General features: G+C 37.0%; 1 protein-coding gene across 1 annotated transcript in view; it reads right to left on the reverse strand.

Moving 5' to 3' along the window:
• Positions 1 to 4,873: 4,873 nt before the first annotated feature.
• nr3c2 (nuclear receptor subfamily 3, group C, member 2) overlaps positions 4,874 to 20,019 on the reverse strand; it is a 64,588-nt gene continuing 49,442 nt past the window's right edge. The window contains exons 5-9 of the mRNA XM_043240927.1: positions 19,266 to 19,583; positions 16,788 to 16,932; positions 13,914 to 14,044; positions 9,832 to 9,989; positions 4,874 to 8,660 (exon numbers count right to left, since the gene is read on the reverse strand). Coding sequence (XP_043096862.1) covers positions 8,505 to 8,660; positions 9,832 to 9,989; positions 13,914 to 14,044; positions 16,788 to 16,932; positions 19,266 to 19,583 — 908 coding nt within the window. The 3' untranslated portion in view covers positions 4,874 to 8,504. The remainder of the gene's footprint in view (positions 8,661 to 9,831; positions 9,990 to 13,913; positions 14,045 to 16,787; positions 16,933 to 19,265; positions 19,584 to 20,019) is intronic.

A 20,019-nucleotide genomic window follows, 5' to 3' on the forward strand; every position in this document is an offset into this window, starting at 1 on the left:
CGCATCCTGATACTGTTCCACATCTCTGTGACGTTCTTTCCTCTGCAGAGCACAGTACATGTTTGAAACGATGTGTCTGAATTTTTGCATCCAAAACAACTTGTGTATGAAAAAAAAAAAAAAAAAAAAAAAAAAAAAAGTTGTTTTGTGTTCCCAATGATAAAGTCAGAAAGTTTTAAAACTACAGCAGTGCATGTAGATGGTGATTTACATTTTCATTTATTTTGGGGCAAACTATAAAGCGAGTTGACTTGGTGGCCATATTTACAAAAAAAAAAAAACTATGAACATCTACTTCAGCAATCCTGTCTATGAATGGAGGAATATCCTGGTTGCCTGTTTAAGCTAACATTTTAGCTAATAATTGAAATCAGTAAAAATTTGCCCTGAACTGTGTGATGAATGTGATTTAGTGATTTAGTCTGGGTTTATTGCTACATTCAAATAAAGGTTTTAAAATGCGGTCTAAGTGACACTAATTAAACAACACAATTCTGGTTAAGAATAGGAAAAGCAAAGGTAAATATTTATGTAAAAAGCATTTTAAGAGTAGAATAATCGTGACTGATAGTAAGACGTGCAAACTGGACTCAAGAACAGATGGTCACTGGTTAATAAAGAAGATCTAATCAAAGGAAGGTCTGAAGTTAGGATAAGCACCAAACCGTTTTTAGGCGTTTTAGGATAGCTGTGAGTTGGTCTTAGTGACTTAGAAGTCTTCTTCACTACTCCTAACATTCTCAGATCTCGGAGCTAGTTTTAGTGCTAAAACATTTTGTGAAATACTCTTGAACGAGTTTCTGAATCCTGGCCCTGAGCCTGTATCTAAAAACATCTTTAGGCTAAAAGTAGATCCTAAGTTGCAGATTAAGGAGAAAATCTTACAAATATATGTGTATATATATATGTATATATATATATATATATATATATATATATATATATATATATATATGTGTGTGTGTGTGTATATATATTTATTTATTTATTTATTTTTTTACTGTTTACATCCAGTCATTTTCACCAGAGAGTGACCCTCTAATTTCAGATCTGCAACATGTTTTTTATGAACCTAATTTTGATTCACATATTCATTTTTGTGTATCATGTATATTTGAAAGAACGGTGTCGTATGTGTCAGAAGATCTTCGTAGCAAACACAGCATGCATGCGTAAACATCTAGAGTGTAGCAGCAAGGTATGTGGCCAAATCATTTTTGCATGCGATTATGAAAATAGCTTTTGCAAATTTCATTCAAACTGAGCTCGGATTTGGAGAGAGATAGGTGTTTGCAGGCAGCTTTTTCAGGCTGATTGATCCATCAGTTTGATTATAAACTGCTTATTTAGGTGCTTATTATTAAGAAATACACAACGTTAAAAAAAGTGGTCAGTTAGTAAAAGGGGAGGGGTTTGAGAAATAGTGCAAGTTATTATACACAGGTGGAGTATGTTATATTTATTTATTTATATTTACATTATATTCTTGAACGTAATGTGCACCGATTCCCTAAGACTAAGGAATTCATAAGAAATAACGGTAATTTCTTGAATTTCGATTTCTGGACGACTGAAGTCACAGCCTCTGTCTAATTAGCGTACAAAGCACCTCCGGACTGTGCAGCGCGTGTGTGTGTGTGTGCGTGTGCGTGTGTGCGTGTGTGTGTGTGTGTGTGTGTGTGTGTGTGTGTTATCACACTTCAGTGCACTGTACACATCATTAGCGTGCAAATGTCTTCCAGACTGCTGTGAGATGCGTGTCCCTGAATGCGTGTGTTTGAGTGCCACGTATTACATAATTATCGTGACATGGCGGAGTCACAGAGATCCAATAACTAATAGAGCAGATGATAGGACGAGACATGGGAGAGGGCTAAAAATAGGCGACGTGTCGAAGAGCCGGGTGCTTACATAATCAAATGAGCCCAAGCTAATGAGATGGGCAAACTCACCCTCCCGCCATCCCTGTCCGCTTCATCTCACTTTCTCACCCTCTGGCTTTCTTTTTCTCTCCCTCTGTATCACCCTTTCACTACAGTTTCCTTGGATGCAGTTTAACCACAAAGTTCCCATCTGTCCCCTTTTTTTTTTTTGCATGGTCATGAGCTAAGACCGAATCCCTATTTCTGCTATGTTGAAGCTCGTGGCTTGTTCCCGTCTCGTTGACTGAAAGAGTGAGACGGTGTTATGCATCACTGCGTCTGCTCTCAGATAAAGGTGCTACTGTGTGCTTTGGTTTTATCCACCAAACCCTGAATGTTTTTATTTAGTTTCCTCCAGCGCACTCAGTTTGCGGTCAGCGTATCCATCCTCCTAGTTTTTTTACAGTACAGTGAAGATACTACACTTTCTTTACGCTCAAAGGCAGGACGTCACTGACAAAAACATTTGGAGGTGTTTTTTCAGGCTGTAGACGGATAGATAGAACGAAACTTTTTCTTTGTGTTTTAGGTGTGTGTGCTGTGTATATTTATTACGTATATATCAATACACACAAATATATATGTACATAAATATTTCAGAAAAAGTAAGGTTTATATATTATGTAATATTATTTAAATCTAAATGTTCATTGTTAAAGCATTATTGCTCCTACTGTAAATGTGTGTGTGTATATATATATATATATATATATATATATATATACACACATATATTTATATTAAACAAACTTTTATTTAGGATTTCATTTATTTTGTTCACTTTTATATTTAGGATCAATCATGATTATATATAGATATCCAAAATCTCCTCTGTAAACGTAAATGAAATTACCCATTGTTCAATCTTTTCTTTTCTGGAATATATATATATAATTGCATAACGCTCCATTTACATATTTAACCAACATTTTAATAAATGTGCAGGTAAGATAAATAAATAATTTTGCAAATGTAATAAATCAACCGCGGATGTAAGGTAGCCTAACATCTACTTTTTTTAGCCGTGACAATACTCACTTTGTGCTACATGCAGCTACGTACTGTATGAAATATAAACAAAGCGTTATGTATTATATCTCGGATGAACGAGACCGAGAAGGTGGGACAGTAAAACAAAACAGAAAAGGATTGAGCGTCTGCGAGCAGAGAATCTGGGGCACAGAAGCCGCCATGTGTGAAGCCACAGCCCTGAAATCTGCCTGATCCAATAGATTCTGTTTATCTGGCAGGACTACACAGCTTGCGCTATTGGCAATCTGGGAGAGATTTGGAGTGGGCTGCGGATTTGCGCAAAAGAGCAAAAGTAATACTGTCTACTCTCACAGTCTGGCAAACAAGCACATTTTTTAGATCGGGCTTCTAACGAGGTTAATGGCGAATTTTCTCTCTGGGGACGTGGAGGTGTTACATTGTTAATGCTTATGTTCTTTGTCAGAAGATCTCGCTCTCTGGTGCTGTTTTCCGAGGATTTTTCAGTCACTGCTAGACCGGTAAACGCAGACGAGACTTGCTGTTTTCTTCGCATATTACCATAATCACTTTCTTCCTCATTCATGCTCATTTCCCCTGGAGAAATATCATTTGTTAAAACTAAAATCTGCCAGAGGTTTGAATTATGACTTTGTCACTCAAACCTACTTTTCTTTTCTTTTAGTGTTCGTTCTACTCTCTCTCTCTCTCTCTCCTTCTGTTTTCCGTTGGGCTTTGCCACGTACTGTATCCAGGTATTTTTTTCTCCTACTGCTGCTGTTTCTTTCCACTCACTCAGCGCCCACTCAGATGTCTGCAGCATCCTATGATCCAATTCACTCTCTTCCTACTGTTATCCACTACAGCTGACCCCTCAATCTTTTAAAACATTTACAGTAGGAGCAATAATGCTTTAAAATGAGGTTCAGTTTATTAACATAGCTGGGTGTACGTTAGATATAGTCTGAAGCTAACAATAAACAATACTTAGTCATTTATTAACCTTAACATTTATCGAAAAAATACATTATCTTGCTTCTAAACAAGCAATCGCCAGTTGATTTCTGTTTGAAGTGAGATTATATTGCTTGTTCTAAGCAAAATGTGACTCAATTTTCAGTTTTATTTTTGCTTGTCAAGAAAATCCTTTCCTGATTTAAGATTTTTTTGATATTTTTGGCACTATAGAGAGTTCCAGCCCAACATTTCGTTCTCTGGAAATAGAAATAGAAACAGTATGAAGAAAAATACTTGCTATTTTAGTTTTAATGCGCTGTAACACTTCATTGTTCATTCATGTTCATTTAAAATACAATAATGTTGAAGGCACATATCACCCAATGCCCGAAAATATTTTCTTTGTCGTTAATTCATCACAAAATATCTTAATTTGTGTTCTGACAATAAATGGAGTTTAGTCTTAGTTCATGCTAACAAATTGAGGAGTCCTACTTTATGCTGGCCTTAACTACCAAGTAGTTGCATAAAAAAAATGTAATAAAAATTCAGTACGATGCACTTATTGTGCACATACATGTTATTACATTGTACTTACATAAAAACTATATGTAATTACATTTATAATTACACTGTTGACCCGTCCCTTACACCTAAACCCATCTTAAACCTACCCACACTATCAAAGCTATCCCTAACCTTACCCGTATTCCACCTCAGTAACAGCAAAAGTCCTGCTAAAAGTCCTCAAGTTACCAAGAACAAATCAAACTTGACTGTTAAATATGTCCAACAAACAACAACTGCATATTTCACCAACCATATCTCAAATACGCTTGCTAATGTATACTAGCAATTTTAGTAAAATAATTAGTAGATGTTCTCCAGCCAAAAAAATAAATGTCTGCTGTATTAATTGCGAATTTACAGCAGACGCAACGGCCATTTCTGATCTTTAATGCTTATGAATCGTCTTAAATGGCAAAAGAAAGAGTGCACAGTAATTAATTGTTAACAGGTTTATTGGAATCCCTTGATGTTTCTGCAAACACGGTTATGGCAAGATCTGCATCAAGATATACAGTTTAGAGGAACTATTTGCATCTGTCTTCTGCTTATGTTGAATATTTCTGCACTGAGGAGATTTGCTAACAAGTATTGTACAAAGCACTGATTTTTTATTTTATTTTTTTTTTTTAAAGGAGGGGAGGGGGTCAAAATATGAACAGGAAACGCTCTTTTGTCACAAAAGAGATATGGCTTCGTCACTTTAAACAATGTATAGCACACAGATTCGAATTTATCCCCCCCCCCAAAAATAAAAATCAATATTCATTAACACGAGGGTGTTAATGTGCAAACACAACACGTGGTCTGTGGGTTTTATTTTATTTCGATTCAACATACTGGTTACCTTGACCACGCTTTGCCCTTATTTTGCACAAAGGTGCTGCTTGGTGGTAATGTGATTTGTACAAATGCATAGTTTTACATGTAGACTCCCCAAAAACACATCTAAAAAGTCATACGCAGACTGTCAAAGCCGAAGTAACACGCAACCCAAAAGTGTGGATTCACACGTTCTTTCAGTATTTCAAGCTTTGTCATTTGGTGACGGAGAAACGCAAATTGCAAACATGCTGCAACAAGCATGGCGATCTATATTCTCTTCGTTGCTGACGGATATCTGAATTCGTATGAAACCGTTTCGGTTTTCCTCCCTGTGATAGCTTCATCTTTAGGTCTTCCTTACATAAGGTTGCATTTGTTTCATGCTATTAAAAAAAAAAACCTCTGTATGTTCGTGTATTGTAGAAATAATAATAAAGAGCATTGTTGGTTCACAAGACAAGAACTTGTGAAGCACCGAAGAAAAAAAGTCTGTTTTTTTTTTTGCTTGGTTTGATTTATTTAAAAAAAAAAAAAAAAATCTGGGATAAAAATATTTGGCAACCACAAGTACTTTTCCTTTCAGCTTAATATAGCTAACCTCTGATGTGAGCACAGCGTTGTGTTTTTTTAATAGATCTGTAGGCGAAGCAAAGAGGAAACACAAAAAAAAAGCAAAAAAAAACATACAATTAGTTCACATTACTACAGAGCAAAATGACAAGTTTTTAAGCTAGTGACATTCAGGGAGTAAACAAGTCTCTCTTGCTGTGAAAAGGAAATATAAATTAAATGTATATCCATCATGCTCTCTGGCTCTCGCTCTGGATTCTGAATGATGGGCAGTCAGTAACTCTTAAGAGGGAAATGTGTGAATTTCATCCCAACGTCTGACAAATATTTAATATAGAAATGTTCCATACAACGCAACATAATAATTCACTGATTTATTTACAATAGATACTGTAAAATGGTAACTTTTGTGAGAAAAAAGGCACAAGTTTCCCTTCTTAAATACACTGTAAACATCTTTTCAAAAAGCATGCATAAACATTTCACTTTACAAAAGGTCTCATATACTCTTTTTAGACAAATTACTAATATATTGTGTCCAGCAAAATAGAATCTCTCAAAAATACTTCACATACATCCTATGAACCTTTTAACATTTATTCTCATTTATAGATCTGTGTATTTAAAAAAGGGAAAGGTTGGAAAAAAGAGACTACTGCAAATACCTAGTTTTAGGTCCATCAAAAACTTTCGACGTACAGTGTATCGACAGGTCGGTGAAACGGGGTTTTGCCTGGGTACCACAGATTGATTTGATTGTTCTGTTCCAATTAGGATTTTTGTCCTCCAACGGTCATTTACCACCAACCAGCTACATCAAAAAAAGGCAAACATCAAAAGTTCTTGGACCTTTCCAGTTCACAAACGTCCCACCTGACCCACCCCCAAAAGCACGTTACATAACCAACACGATAGCAGAACATCTAATATCCCAATTATCACATTATGGTGTCTGTGCAAATCAGAATCAGCCAATAGGATCGTTCTAATCCCATCGGAGAAAACCCAACAATGCCCTCTCGTAAATAATCGGCTATCCTGTGCCTTTTAAGAAACTTGAGAGAAAACAGAAAACCAAATACACACGCACACAAACAACACGCACAAACCTTCATTGTCCTCAGACTCACAGCATTTGAGAACTAGCGGTACCTCTTTTGATTCCATCAGTAGCACAGTGGGGTTACGAAACACCGAACAGTGGTCCAAATTTCTTTTTAAGATACAATTCACTCAAGCACTCTCAAGTCGACTGGTATTTCCCCAAATAGCCAAGTTTTAATTGCAAGGTGGTTGAAATCAAAAACTTCCTATGTACAACGTTTGAAAAATATTCCTACAAGCAACAATTATAATCATACGATACACATATATTGTGTGTTTATGAGCAGGTTACTGTTGTTATTAGTCCGCGTAACCCTGTCCGTTCCTTACAATAGACTACTACGTGGACTACGGCTGTTATTGTTGTTTACTAATATGAAAGCTGTATGCTTCAGAAAAGCTGATTTTCCCCATACGGTATCTAACTGTACATGTGCTGCTACTGGAAATCGTCTACTATTTACGTTAAGAAAACAGAAGCACCTTGTTAGAAAATGGCTTCTAGCTGGATTGTTTCTCGGAAACGCAAAAACTTCGCAATCATATAAAATGCTTTTCTTGTCTGGAACTGTAAATTAGTACGGTAATTTCCTTAACATCAAAAAGGGGAGCTGGTTTAGTAACAGCGTAGGTATGATTTACTATGATTTGCTACAGTCCAAGCGCGCACACAAAATGTGGCGTGTGTGTTTGCGTGAGCTCAGTTTTTTCTTTTTTTTTTTTTTTTTTTTACAAGACGAGCCATAATATTTGCTGTATAGCAAAGTTGCACTTTTTTTTTTTTTTTCTCCTTTTTACTCTGCCCCAGTCCGATAGCATTTTCTTTCGGAGCTGCCATTTCTCAGCTTATCAATCATCAGGCCACCGGAGCACTGAATCAGCGGGGCCCGTGTAAACACTTCGAGTCGTCAAAAAACACGTGTGTGCCATTTCAATTCGCGAACATAATTTAGATCGTATTCTTTCGATGATTACTTCGTGCACCAATTCTTCAAAATTCAGCTATGTTGTAGCCCTTTGAGTATCTTATTTCCTCTTTGCAGACACCCCAATTGAATCAATATTTTTATTTTAACCGGCAATAAAAAGCTGTATTATTACCGAATCTTACCTGTATTTTATTCATTTATTTTTTTAATCTGAGCGGCAGATTGTAGGAGAGTTACATACAAACGCAATGGTCTTCACTGGGTTTGGGAGTCAAGGATATGTCTAGCATGTGGGCCCATATTTCTGTGTGTGTGTGTGACGTATTCACATGTGACTGTGCACTATAGCTTTACCAAAGAATATGGCTTCATATCCATATAGAACACTGTCAGCATTGTCTTTGGGGGGTAAGGAACGCACTGTCACATGAAATATGAGTTCTTCTCTGCTGGCCGGGTACAGAGATCGCTCTTTGCTTTCCCTCACTACGCAAGCCTTATATGGCTTTAAACCAAGCCTCTCGTTACGCCTTGCTTTGTGCATAGCGGGCTTGCTCTTGTTCGCTCTCCGAGGGCTGAGTGTCCTCTGCTTTTCCTTTCATGTGATCCTTCATTTTTCCCTCCTTTTGCGAGCTTTCAGTCATTTCTTGTGAAAGTAGAGAGTATGCGTTAGGCCCGACTCCACCTTTGGTATTTGGTCGCTGATAATTTCCACCAGCATCTCGGGGAACTCGACCTTCAGAGCCTGGGATTCACGGAAAGTGTAGAAACAAAAGTCCAACAGGCTCCCTACGAGCTGTGAAGAGAGAGGGAGAGAAGAGACTTTCGTCAGATTTAATTCAAACTGACAGTGCTTATCATTAAAGAGACGTTCTGGTGGAATATGAGTCTGGGTAAACACGTATTGATGAATTAGCAAAGAAAAGGCTGCAGAGCGGCCGAGCTCATTTGAGGATGCTCCGTCTCACTGACCAAAGCGGGAAAAGCTTTACGGCGGAGCTTGAACTTGTTTCTCTTCATCTTACAAATGAATAAATCAACACCGCTGTCAAGTGTTCTTCACCCCCAAGTGCAATTCAAAAAATGTCTTTTCCAGTACTTTTGTGTGCTATTACAAAACGTTGAGCTGGCAGCGATGCAAAAAGTGATTAGCAACGAACAGCTCTCAAAAATGAAGCGAGGCTCTAATCTCTCAGCGGCAACGTGAAGGGTGGCGGTTTTTCATTTGAATGCACACTTGATATTATAACTCTTTAATAATCTACAGCTGTAATTATTTTAACATCCGCTGATTTGAAATATTAATGGTTTTCTGCTCCTAACCACATGAGAAATTGTGCGCTGCTTCTAATGAATGAATATTAAATATTTATTAAATAAATATCTGCTAATTCTAATTTGTTTCTAGACAAATATTTGAGCTTCTTGATCTGAACCAGAATACATTAAAGTATGTAAGTGTTGTTTTTTTAGTCAGAATAGCATCTTAAAGACATAGAGATAAAACAGAGGATTTCTACTAAATGAAACAAAGTCTATGAACTCGTATTATTCCTGTCCTGTTATTTTTATCAAACAGATGTCCAGGGATCACAAATGTGTCACCTTATCAAATTGTCCGAACACAAAAGTTTATCTGGACACAAATCATGAGTTTAATCGCAACCTATTTTATTCTGCTAAATATTAATAAGAAAAAAGTCATAGTTAATAGTAGGTTTAAACATTAAATGTATGACCATATTCTACATCCATAAACCTCCCCAGTACCTAAACAACTACCATGCTATTAATAAGTAGCAAAGTCATAATTAATGGTTTGTTAATAGTGAGAACTGGACCTTGAAATAAAGTGTGACCCAAGAGACCCATGAACTGAATAAGAACGCTCTGGATAATTAGAGCAGAACCGTATCTGTCTTTGATCTATCAAGTGAGGTCAATAACAGGGGAATGTTTCGACTTACTTCATGCATTGCGTCCAAAAGCTTGGTGAGCTGGAAAAAGCGCTGCCACGTCTGGCCGGAATTGTTAGTGGCTTTCCCGACCGAGCGGCGAAGCTCCTTGATGTAATTCACCCGCATCTCCTCAAATGCCCCTTGATTCTTCAGACCATCTTTGGGCACTGTCAACAAAAGAAATTCACTTCGTTACAGTAGCTACTCGCTCTAAAGTAGGAAAAACGACACTTTTAGTAGCATCTGTCTATCTATCTATCTATTTTTCTATCTATGTCTGTTTATTCATACTTCCATCTCATCTGCCTGCCTCGCAGTCTACCTTCTCGGGTGATTAATGTTCCCTTGTGTGAAGTTATTCAGGATTAACTCAATCAAAGTACTGAAAACTACTTTTACTTCTGGCAGATGGGAGATAAAAGCTCATTCAGGTTGAAGGGAGTAATTCTCTCCTATCCTGTAGGACAAGTGCACTCATGGCCTACAGCCAACCTCGTGAAATGACATTCGGCTTCTGGACAGCTGAATAAGAACCGGCTCATTCTCACGCTTGCTCTGTCCGTTGCTCGACAACATACAAGTAACATTTATTCTGATGAAGTTAGTCGTTACGCTGCATCCCACTGACTGGCTAATTGAATTCGTTTCATTTCCGATGGTCTCAACATGATATTCATGTTAATTTTTGCAAACAATGCAGCATTCGCGCGGCGGCGCACCTTAAGGCTGTAGCGATAATTATGGAAAACTTTTAATTTTAAAAAAATTATTAAGATGCAAGAACCACCGCCGTGTAATAATGCTAAGTGCAGCCCTCGGACACAAACAAGTTTCAACAAACTCTAATTCTTAGCACGAAACTATTTTCTTAGCATTACCGAATTACAACAACAAGTCCTTCAGGATGTCTAAAGGTCTCTACTCTGTGTGTTGAATGAGAAGCAGTTCTTCACCTCTGTTCATTGGCAGGTGTGTGTTAAACCCACGGTCACTTCCCCCTGTTTTCTTCTCTCCCACTGACCTACATCCAGCCTCATTAGCCACAGGCTGCCATTTAGAGCCCCAGTGAATGAAAAGTGGGGCGATTATGCCACGCTAATCGTTTCTTGTCATTAGAAATACATTCTTTTGCCTGTAGAATCTGACACTTTGTTAACATATCTGAGAGGAAGAATCGGTTAAAGAGCTATTTAGTAAAATTAAGCTCAATCAACAGCAATTACGGCATTATGTCGAAAAAAAAAAAAAGATTTTGACTCATACCTCATATTCGAAAGAAAGGAAAAAAGGTTTATGCCGAGGTAACGACAAAGTAAATAAATAGGGCTATTTTGGACGATTTAAAAGCAGAAAAGTGAAGTCTGTAGTTTTATAAAAATGTCTTAAATTAGCTTGTTTTTTTTAATACTTTTTTTATTATTTTGTATTATCTGAGTTCTAAAATTGTTCTCATTTTTCCCTCCCATCTGTCGTGGTGATACGCTTAAGAGCAATATTTTTAAGATTTTAAAAGTACAACTATGAAGCCTATTATAAACCCTCGTACTAATACCCGTGTTAAAACCAGTATTGCAGTCCAAATTCAAAACATTAGAGACATTTTTTTTTACCTGGCTCCTCCTACTCAGGCTTGACTCACATGCAGGTTGCTAGATTTTTAGGACTTCCATTGTAATGATAACACAGTTATAAAATTATATACTGTATATCGAAAGATATACAGTAGAAAGATTAGCTTTTTTTTTTTCAATGCTTAAATTGTTATCTTGCATATAAATTAGATGTTAATGCTGCACTATTGAAGCTACTACCGTTGATAATGTTTATGGCCTTTTTTTAACTTGATTTTTTTTAAATGATTGTTGCAGTCAGCATTTATATGTCACGAGTGCTGTTGACTGAGCTTAACTTCTACTGAACCTGAAATATTCCTTTAATCCTACTTAAAATGGCGATTTTGTCGTTTAAAAGCTTAAACGTTTTGCCTATCGCTTTAAAATTAATGCCACTTAATTAGACGTTTTATTATGTAATGCAAAAGTATTACGTAACAGAAGTAGGTGTCCAAATACTTTCATGAAACACTTACTCAACAAAAGATATCCGTACACCAAAATGTGTTTAACTCTAATAACATCTAATACTGTTAAACTGACACCTTGAATTGTACAGACATGCATCTTTTTGCACGGCGGCAGTGTCTGTGAAAATATTTCTTTCCTAATGTCTGAGTCTACCACAAGCGAAAAGGGAAAAAAAGGGTTAAATAAAGGAATTTAAAAAAAAGTCAAAAAAACAAGAGGGGATTTGGTTTTGGTGACTCACTCTTTAGCAGGTCAACACTACCATCGCAAATAAGGTCATGTGAGAGCCTGCAGGGCTTCTGAAACCTTAGCCAAGGTCAAAAAGGAATAACAGCCTCTCTCTCTCTCTCTCTCTCTCTCTCTCTCTCTTCATGCTAAAACTACAGTGGCCCTGGAGCCCCACAGTAGAGGGCATGACACAATAGCTTTAGCAAAGCAGAAAAGGCTGATAACACATCAAAACGAATCAAAAAAACATTCTGCACAAGCTGCATTATAAAAACATCAAGCAGTAACTGTACCATAAGATAACATGCCAACACAACAGCATTAATACACAGAAACACAACATTTGCATATAAAGTAGATCACAACAAAGCGCTGTAGTCCACTATTATCTCTGTAATGGGTTGGTTTACACGTGAAAAACAGAAACCGGTTTATTTATATAACAAAACAGCTCTTCCCAGCGTATCTCGTATCAGCAATGACACACATAAACCCACATCACAGATGTAGTCAGCGAAAGACATTTTTTTTATTTAAATGTTGATTTTGTATCAGGAAATCTTTTTTTCTTTTCTTTTTTTAAAGAGTCGCTCCATCAAAAGCTTCCGGTCTTCAAAATTGTACCATCCCCGACTACTCGGCCTACACTTCCCCTGTTCTTTCTCCTTGCATGAAGCTCTCTTTTTGGAGAGAAAAACACCAGCTCTTGGAGCTGTGCCCATCTCCTGACTGGATTTTATTAAGTACAGCAGGGCTCTCTGGAAAGGCTCCAGAGGATCAGCAAGTGGTTGTGGATCCCAAAAGCTATCTTGTATGAGAATTCAAAACTCAAACTTCAGACTCATATGCTATAAACCCAGGGGTGCGTCGGCTGTGCCTGTCTGCCTGGACTCAGTATATGTACTGCTGTATTGTATGAAAGTGCATATGTACTGTGTATATGTGTAGATTTTACACACAAAATATATATATATATATATATATATATATATATATATATATATATGTGTGTGTGTGTGTACTGTGTATGTATGTATGTATATATATATATATATATATATATATATATATATATATATATATATATATATATTATACCCATAATCTATTACACTCCTTTATTTTTATAAATAAATAAATATATCGGCGATATATCAGAGACACTTGTATTACAGTAATACTTTAGAATAGGTAACACTTTTTAAATATTATGATTTTTCCCTCAAGAAATTCTTCGGCCTTCGGGTTCAATTGCAATTCTTAGTGTTTGGCATCAGAAATATTGAGTTAGCGTCCACCTTCAATGAAATAGACTTTTTGTTAATTCTCTTAATGAATTACACGGACCAGTGAATAAATACTTTTTTTTTTGTCTTTTTGCTGCAATTAGTGCAAGGTCCAGCGCGAACAAGAAAGCTGGAGTGTGACAAAGAGAAAGAGATCGACAGCCAACTTAAAACCCGGTGACCTCGTCTGTATAAGGCTCTAGGCACAGGAGCCTGATTTACCAGTTCATGGACATAACTTAAGTTAACTTACTCATAAGTTTCTATTCTGAGAATGTAACCTTTTCGAAAATAGTTCAAATCCATTCTCACTAAGTCACTAGGTCAAACCTCAGGTGTCAATATTTAAATACAATCAAAGCTCATGGAAATTTCTCAGATCTCACACACCCACGTTCTCAGCTCGGGTGCTAAAGGCGGACGAAGACACCCATTCATACATGCGTTTGCTTATTTTCCATATTGTTGTGTGTTTCTGTGCACACATCCTCACCTGTGCTGAGCAGCAACAGGACCTTCATGGCGAGGAACTCCTCGTAAGTCAGCTGCAGTCGGACAAACTCCTGGCTCACCTGCCGCATGCCAACACACAGATCGTACATGGCCGACTGCTGCATACGTTCCCTGGCGGAGAAATTGAGAGCATCTGTAGTAAACGACGGCATTGTTGCTGGTACACTTTCGTTGAATCAAACATTGCAGTGGAAATACAGTTAAAATAATATTGAAACGATTAAAAGGTACTTGAGGCACCATTTGGGGTTTATTAGATTACCGCATTGGCGGAGCCGTTTGGAGAACCTCTACAGTCAAGAATTAACCCTCATCTACTGCCAGAGTCAAGTAAAAATAGGCTTGGGCATATAAATGAATAATAAATAAATCTTGCCAAACGGCCAGTAACTTTATTAGGAACTGTAACATTATTTGGGTAACTGCATACGCTATTTAACTCTTTATGAAAACAAAAATAAGCACTAGTAAAAGGACTGGAATCATTATTCATTTCTTCCTTTTTTTTAATGTTCTTTCTGCTCAACAAGGCTGCATTTATTTGGTCAAAAATACAGTAACAACAGAGATATTGTAAGGTATTATTACAACTCTTTTTCTGTTTGAATATATTGTAAAATGCAATATTTTCATGTGACAGCAAAGCCAAATTAGACACATTTAGTAATAAAAGTATTATAATTGTTACACAATATCTATGTGTTATAATTTCTCATTTTATTTTTAACAAATATTCTAGATTTTGTTATTGCAATTGCAGTCGTTTATTAATCATTTTTATAATATTATTCATACATATTTTTCATTTATACGCATAAACTGATAAAATGGTACACCTTTTATACAATGTAAGCAACTTCCAAATGTTTACATGTAAACGTAATGAATTCTGGCTTTGTGTCAAGAAATAAAAAAGCCATTGCTCACATATGCAAAAATTCACAAAACGTGTTATTCAACCCTTTTGGTTTATTCTTGATACTTTCTTGGCTGTTTGTTAATTTACTAGATATATTTTCTGATCTTGCACTGCGTGTTTTCAGAAAACCTGCGTGCCTGTCTGTCTTCCAAAGCTGTCTGACCTGATATCATTCTGTGCTCAGGTTTGTCTGCCTTTTTTCTGCAGAACTGATTCTGTCTATCTCATTCTTCCAGTCTCAAAGATCTTTATTTAATATCCCAACCATCAATCTGTTTTCAGATGGAATGAGAAAATAGTTCAAGTCCTCATCTCTACACCTGCAAGATTATCTGCCTAATAGTGATGTCCTTACAGCAGCTATATTCTAATTATTCTATATATATATATATATATATATATATATATATATATATATATATATATATATATATATATATATATATATATATATATATATATGGCTTGTCTTTCAGTTGCTATGGAAAAGTGGCAAGGTTATAGACATACAGCAGTATGTCAGAGATCACCCTTACCCATCCATACATATGTATTTCTGACTCTTTTTGACATACTTTTAGAGGACACTGAAAAGTGTCTGTCTGGAAACTTTTGTTTTGCTCCTCTTCAAGGCAGACATACAATGTTTTCAATCAATATCTTTTAAGGGCACTGCTGCACTAGTCCTGCAGTGCTTCTCAGCTGGTATCGCTTCAAGACCTAGATTTTACATGGACATCTGGCGACCAAAATATCCTTAAAGCCAACCATTAAAATGTAATAATATGACAATGAACTGCACTCAGAATATTTAGAATTATTAATATGTCATAGACTGAAAATTGGTGACCATATTTGCAGCTATACTGTACATCTTCTGAACAAATAAATGTTCTTGCCACCCAATATTTCTCTAATTATGGTCATTCTTTCATGTATTGTACCATGTGCAGTTCATAAAAAAGTATTTATTTTGTCATCTTAACTGTAAATTGTGATGTAGTACACACTACCATAAGAATGCAATATTTTCACTGCAAACATGTTGGCCTGTTCACTTTGAGACAGTATAACAGTGTATATGCTATTTTATATACACTGACTTAATGGAATGCAATGTGTTTATCTTACAAATATTGTGGATGACAACATTCTGCTGCCTGCATGTATGCCTTAAATTTCCTTCAGACAAGCTTTGGATTGTCGTTGCATTCTGCTCTAAACAGATTGTTGGTTTGTCAGGAGTTAAAATGCAAGTCTTTGTGACTGTGCTGAAGGACTGCTAATTGTTTAGGCGATCACGAAACAAAGCTGGTTCGGAAATGCGTGCCAGAATCCTACGTGGCGGCTCGCCATCAGGATGCGTGGAAGTCATGTATGAGGTGATGAGAATATTTTTACATGTAAACATGGCAGTTAATTCTGTGCTTTTTCTCCAGATCTTTGCAAGTCATTTGGCAAATACTGTGTAGTGCTCCAATTGTCCTGCAGGGGTCACTGTGCTCTATTTTTACGCTTCTCCCACTACGCTCAATAAAAGGCCATTTAGCTTTAAAAAGCACACAATCGCACTCTTTCCACTCAACACTTCTCGTCGATTGTGCTGATTACGTGCCCCATTGACCTAACTCTCGGCCTTGATCAACGCTATCAAGAAGCGCTTATAGGGAAAGCGTATTTCCTAGCGGAGCAATTGAAGGGACAGTTTTGAGGTCACACTCGTATGCCTGCTGGGAACATGCTTATTGAGCTTATCATTTTGTATTATTATCTCAACTTGTGTAACTTGAAGCACCGGATTCTTTAGACAGGGTTAACCCAAGGCCAAGGATTGTCTGTATGCTTTAGTTTGTGGGAAACCAAAAGGGTTTGGACGGAATACATCAATAAATATCTATATGAAGTAAATATGCTGTGTTGTGTGAGTTAGCTTACTCGTTGAAGACGAGGTCAGGGGCGAAGTACAGCATTTGGGCGTTGGTGTGTTTGTAGGATCTCCAGCTGAGGGAGAAGGAGGAGAGACACATCCAGGAATACTGGATCAGCGTGATTTGGTCCTCAATGGGTAGACTGCGGAAACCTGGGGGAAAAAAATAAAGGGCAAGTTAACAAAGAGCAAAGAGAGATATGGGATACTCGAGGGCATGACTTGCCCTGAAGCAGAGCTAATATTAAGCCAGAACTGTAGTCTCTAAGAAATAAAATAGGATCTTGCTATCCTGGGCTTTTGTTTTGCTAAAAATAAAAATGCTACGTTTTTCTGTCACTATGAAGATGTATTCTTCAAAAATTCCCATTTTGTGTTCCGCTGAAAGTATATATGATGAAGCGAGTAAAGTTTTAATCTCATTGACTTATTTAGTTCATGTAATGCGTGTGGCCTTTGTGAACCTAACAGTTTGAGGTCGAGTCCTAGAGTGGCTCGAATTTGTTCACAAATGAAAAAGTCTTGCAGCGTAGTCGGCACAATCAGGTCTTACATGAATCGCAGAAGGTTTCCATTCATTGTCCTGTTGTCAGAGAGAGTTAGCAATACAGCAGACTGGATTCTTGCCAAAACTCACATTGAGAGCTATAAAGTCACCCACAAGCTATAATATAAGCCACATGAGGACACACTATAAACTTATCGGTGAAGCAGAGGCTATTTTTGGCTTGTCTGCAATACGTAAATTCAGTATTGACTGTAATGCGTTGTACTTTTAACTTAAAATCTCTCTGTACAATAGCTTTATCATTTATAGGCAATCTCTGAGCATCCCTTGCGCTCTCTTTTGTTACGAATAATACGTTCCCCACATCAACCCTTTGGAAACTGGTCCACGTGTTGGTGGAGCTAGTGAACGTACGGCCCATGTAACTTTCTCAAACTTACAGAACTACAAAACTTAAAGTATTGGAATGTATTCTGTTCGTCCCATCATACTCACCTGAAGCCGTTTTTGACTCCTAAAATGGTTTCAAATCACATGACAAACACAGAACTATGTGGACATAACAGAACAAAATAACTAATAATTAAACATCTGCAAGTCATCACTTGTAGATTGTCTGAGCGTGTGATGCATTGACTGCCCAAAGCATGACTGGAAAGTCTTTGAAACTCAGTAAGCAAGTTTGCCCTGGTGTGTTTTCAGCCTTCTATTTTTATATCCGGATATAGCAAGGAGACACCCTGGTATCAAATAATTGCAATACAGCAAATGACCGTCTCGTTGCAAGGTACCTTGAAAACTTAATTTGGAATGACAAAATCATAAAATCCCAAATCATAATTAACTACTAAAAGAAATGGTATGGGATGTTTAGTTTAGAATACCGTAGCATATGCTAGCAATTCTCAGTTAATCGGTTACTGTTACTACAGACACACAACAATTTTCAACATTCAAATATTAAGAAATATTGCAAATCAGCATATTAGAGTGATTTCTAAAGAATCACATGACACTAAAGACTCCTGTAATAATGCTGAAAATTTAGCACTGCATCAAAGAATAAACTACATTTTAAAATAGACAAGTTATTTACAATTGTAATGTTTCCCAAAATTGTTGTCTTAACTTTTTTAATTTGATAAATGCAGCCTTTTTGAACATAAGGGATGCTGAATGTTAAAGGTTGAGTTCACCCAAAAAGGAAAATGCTGTCATTAATTACTCACCGTCATGTCATTCCAAACCTGTAAGACCTTTGTTCATCTTCAGGACGCACATGAAGATGTTTTTGATGAAATATGATCCTGCATAGACACCAATGCAACTGACATGTTCAAGACCCAGAAACATAGCAAGAACATCACTAAAATAGTCCATGTCATCATTGGTTCATCATCAGTTTTATGACACTACGAGAATACTTTTTGTGCACAACGAAAAAATAAAAATCTTTATTCAACGGTTTCTTCTCTCAACAGTGCTTTCACAAGAGTGCTACGAACATGGACTAATTTATTAACGTTCATACTACATTTCTGGGCCTTGAACATTTTAGTTGCATTGCTATATATTAAGGGTCAGAAACTGCTTAGATTTCATCGAAAATATCTTAATTTGTGTTCTGAAGATGATTGAAGATCTTGAAGCGAGTCATTTATGACAGAATTAGAATTTTTCTGTCACTTGTCCAATTAGCATAAATGCTTGTAATGCTGCCAATAAAAGCAAGAATAGTTAGGTATGATCCTGAACGCAGTTATAGAACTTTATATTAGAATAATAATTACATAGACCCTGTTATACCAGTGCAGCCGACAGGTCAAAAATTGTATCAATATGACAGCATAGCTTCTACGTACATTTCAGAGATCAACATCTCAAATAATGCTTGACCCTGAATTACAAATAAGTTCAAATCAGGAGAAAATTTCCCTGTCTTTTGAATATGCAGAATAAATTTGCCTGGGAAGCATACCTGGAAGTACTTTGGCCCACTTGACCACTCGGATCATCTGTTTTCCGGCGAGGTGGTTGAGGCTGGTGAGCAGGTGATCGGTTGTGTCGGGCTGTGTGTTATCGTAGCCCGCGAACACCACTTCGGGCTCTATGAGCTCCAGGACGCTACACACAGACGGTGACAGAAACGGTGCTACCGCGGGGACGTGGGGGACAAGAGCACTGGCCGAACTCAACTCTTTCTCCGAGGTCAGAAACGGAGGCCCGTCCTTTGAGTTCTGCAGGGAAGAATCCTCGCTTACGCTTTTCATCTTCCCCAACTTCTTGGACTTCCGTGCTGCGAAATAACAAACATACATTATTAAAGCTCTTCGCTTGATCGGCCTGATCCATTTGATGAATAATTACAATTTATGTTAAACATTCCTTCAGTGATTTATAAGAGAGATAAATAATTTGAAATGAACAAGGTATTAATGAAAAGACCCCCAGTGTAGTCTTCTAGCGGTGTTCCTACAGCTTTTCATATCTGAAATGAGCTGGAGCTGATAGAAGTAATTATTCAAAAAGAGATGGATCTTATAGCAGGGATCACAGTTTAAATCCCTGCTGTATAGATGTGACCTCTTGTGTGGTTCGGGAGGATGCTGTTAATTGGCTGTGTGAGTGTTCCAATTTGATATTAATTGCAAGATTCCTGTGCCAGCAGATTTTATATCACATCAGTAAGTGAGACTGAAGGTGGCATATGTGCTAGTCCCAGTAAATGCCTA

The sequence above is a fragment of the Puntigrus tetrazona genome, chromosome 1, assembly GCF_018831695.1.
Source record: "Puntigrus tetrazona isolate hp1 chromosome 1, ASM1883169v1, whole genome shotgun sequence".
In the NCBI taxonomy this organism is placed as follows: domain Eukaryota; kingdom Metazoa; phylum Chordata; class Actinopteri; order Cypriniformes; family Cyprinidae; genus Puntigrus; species Puntigrus tetrazona.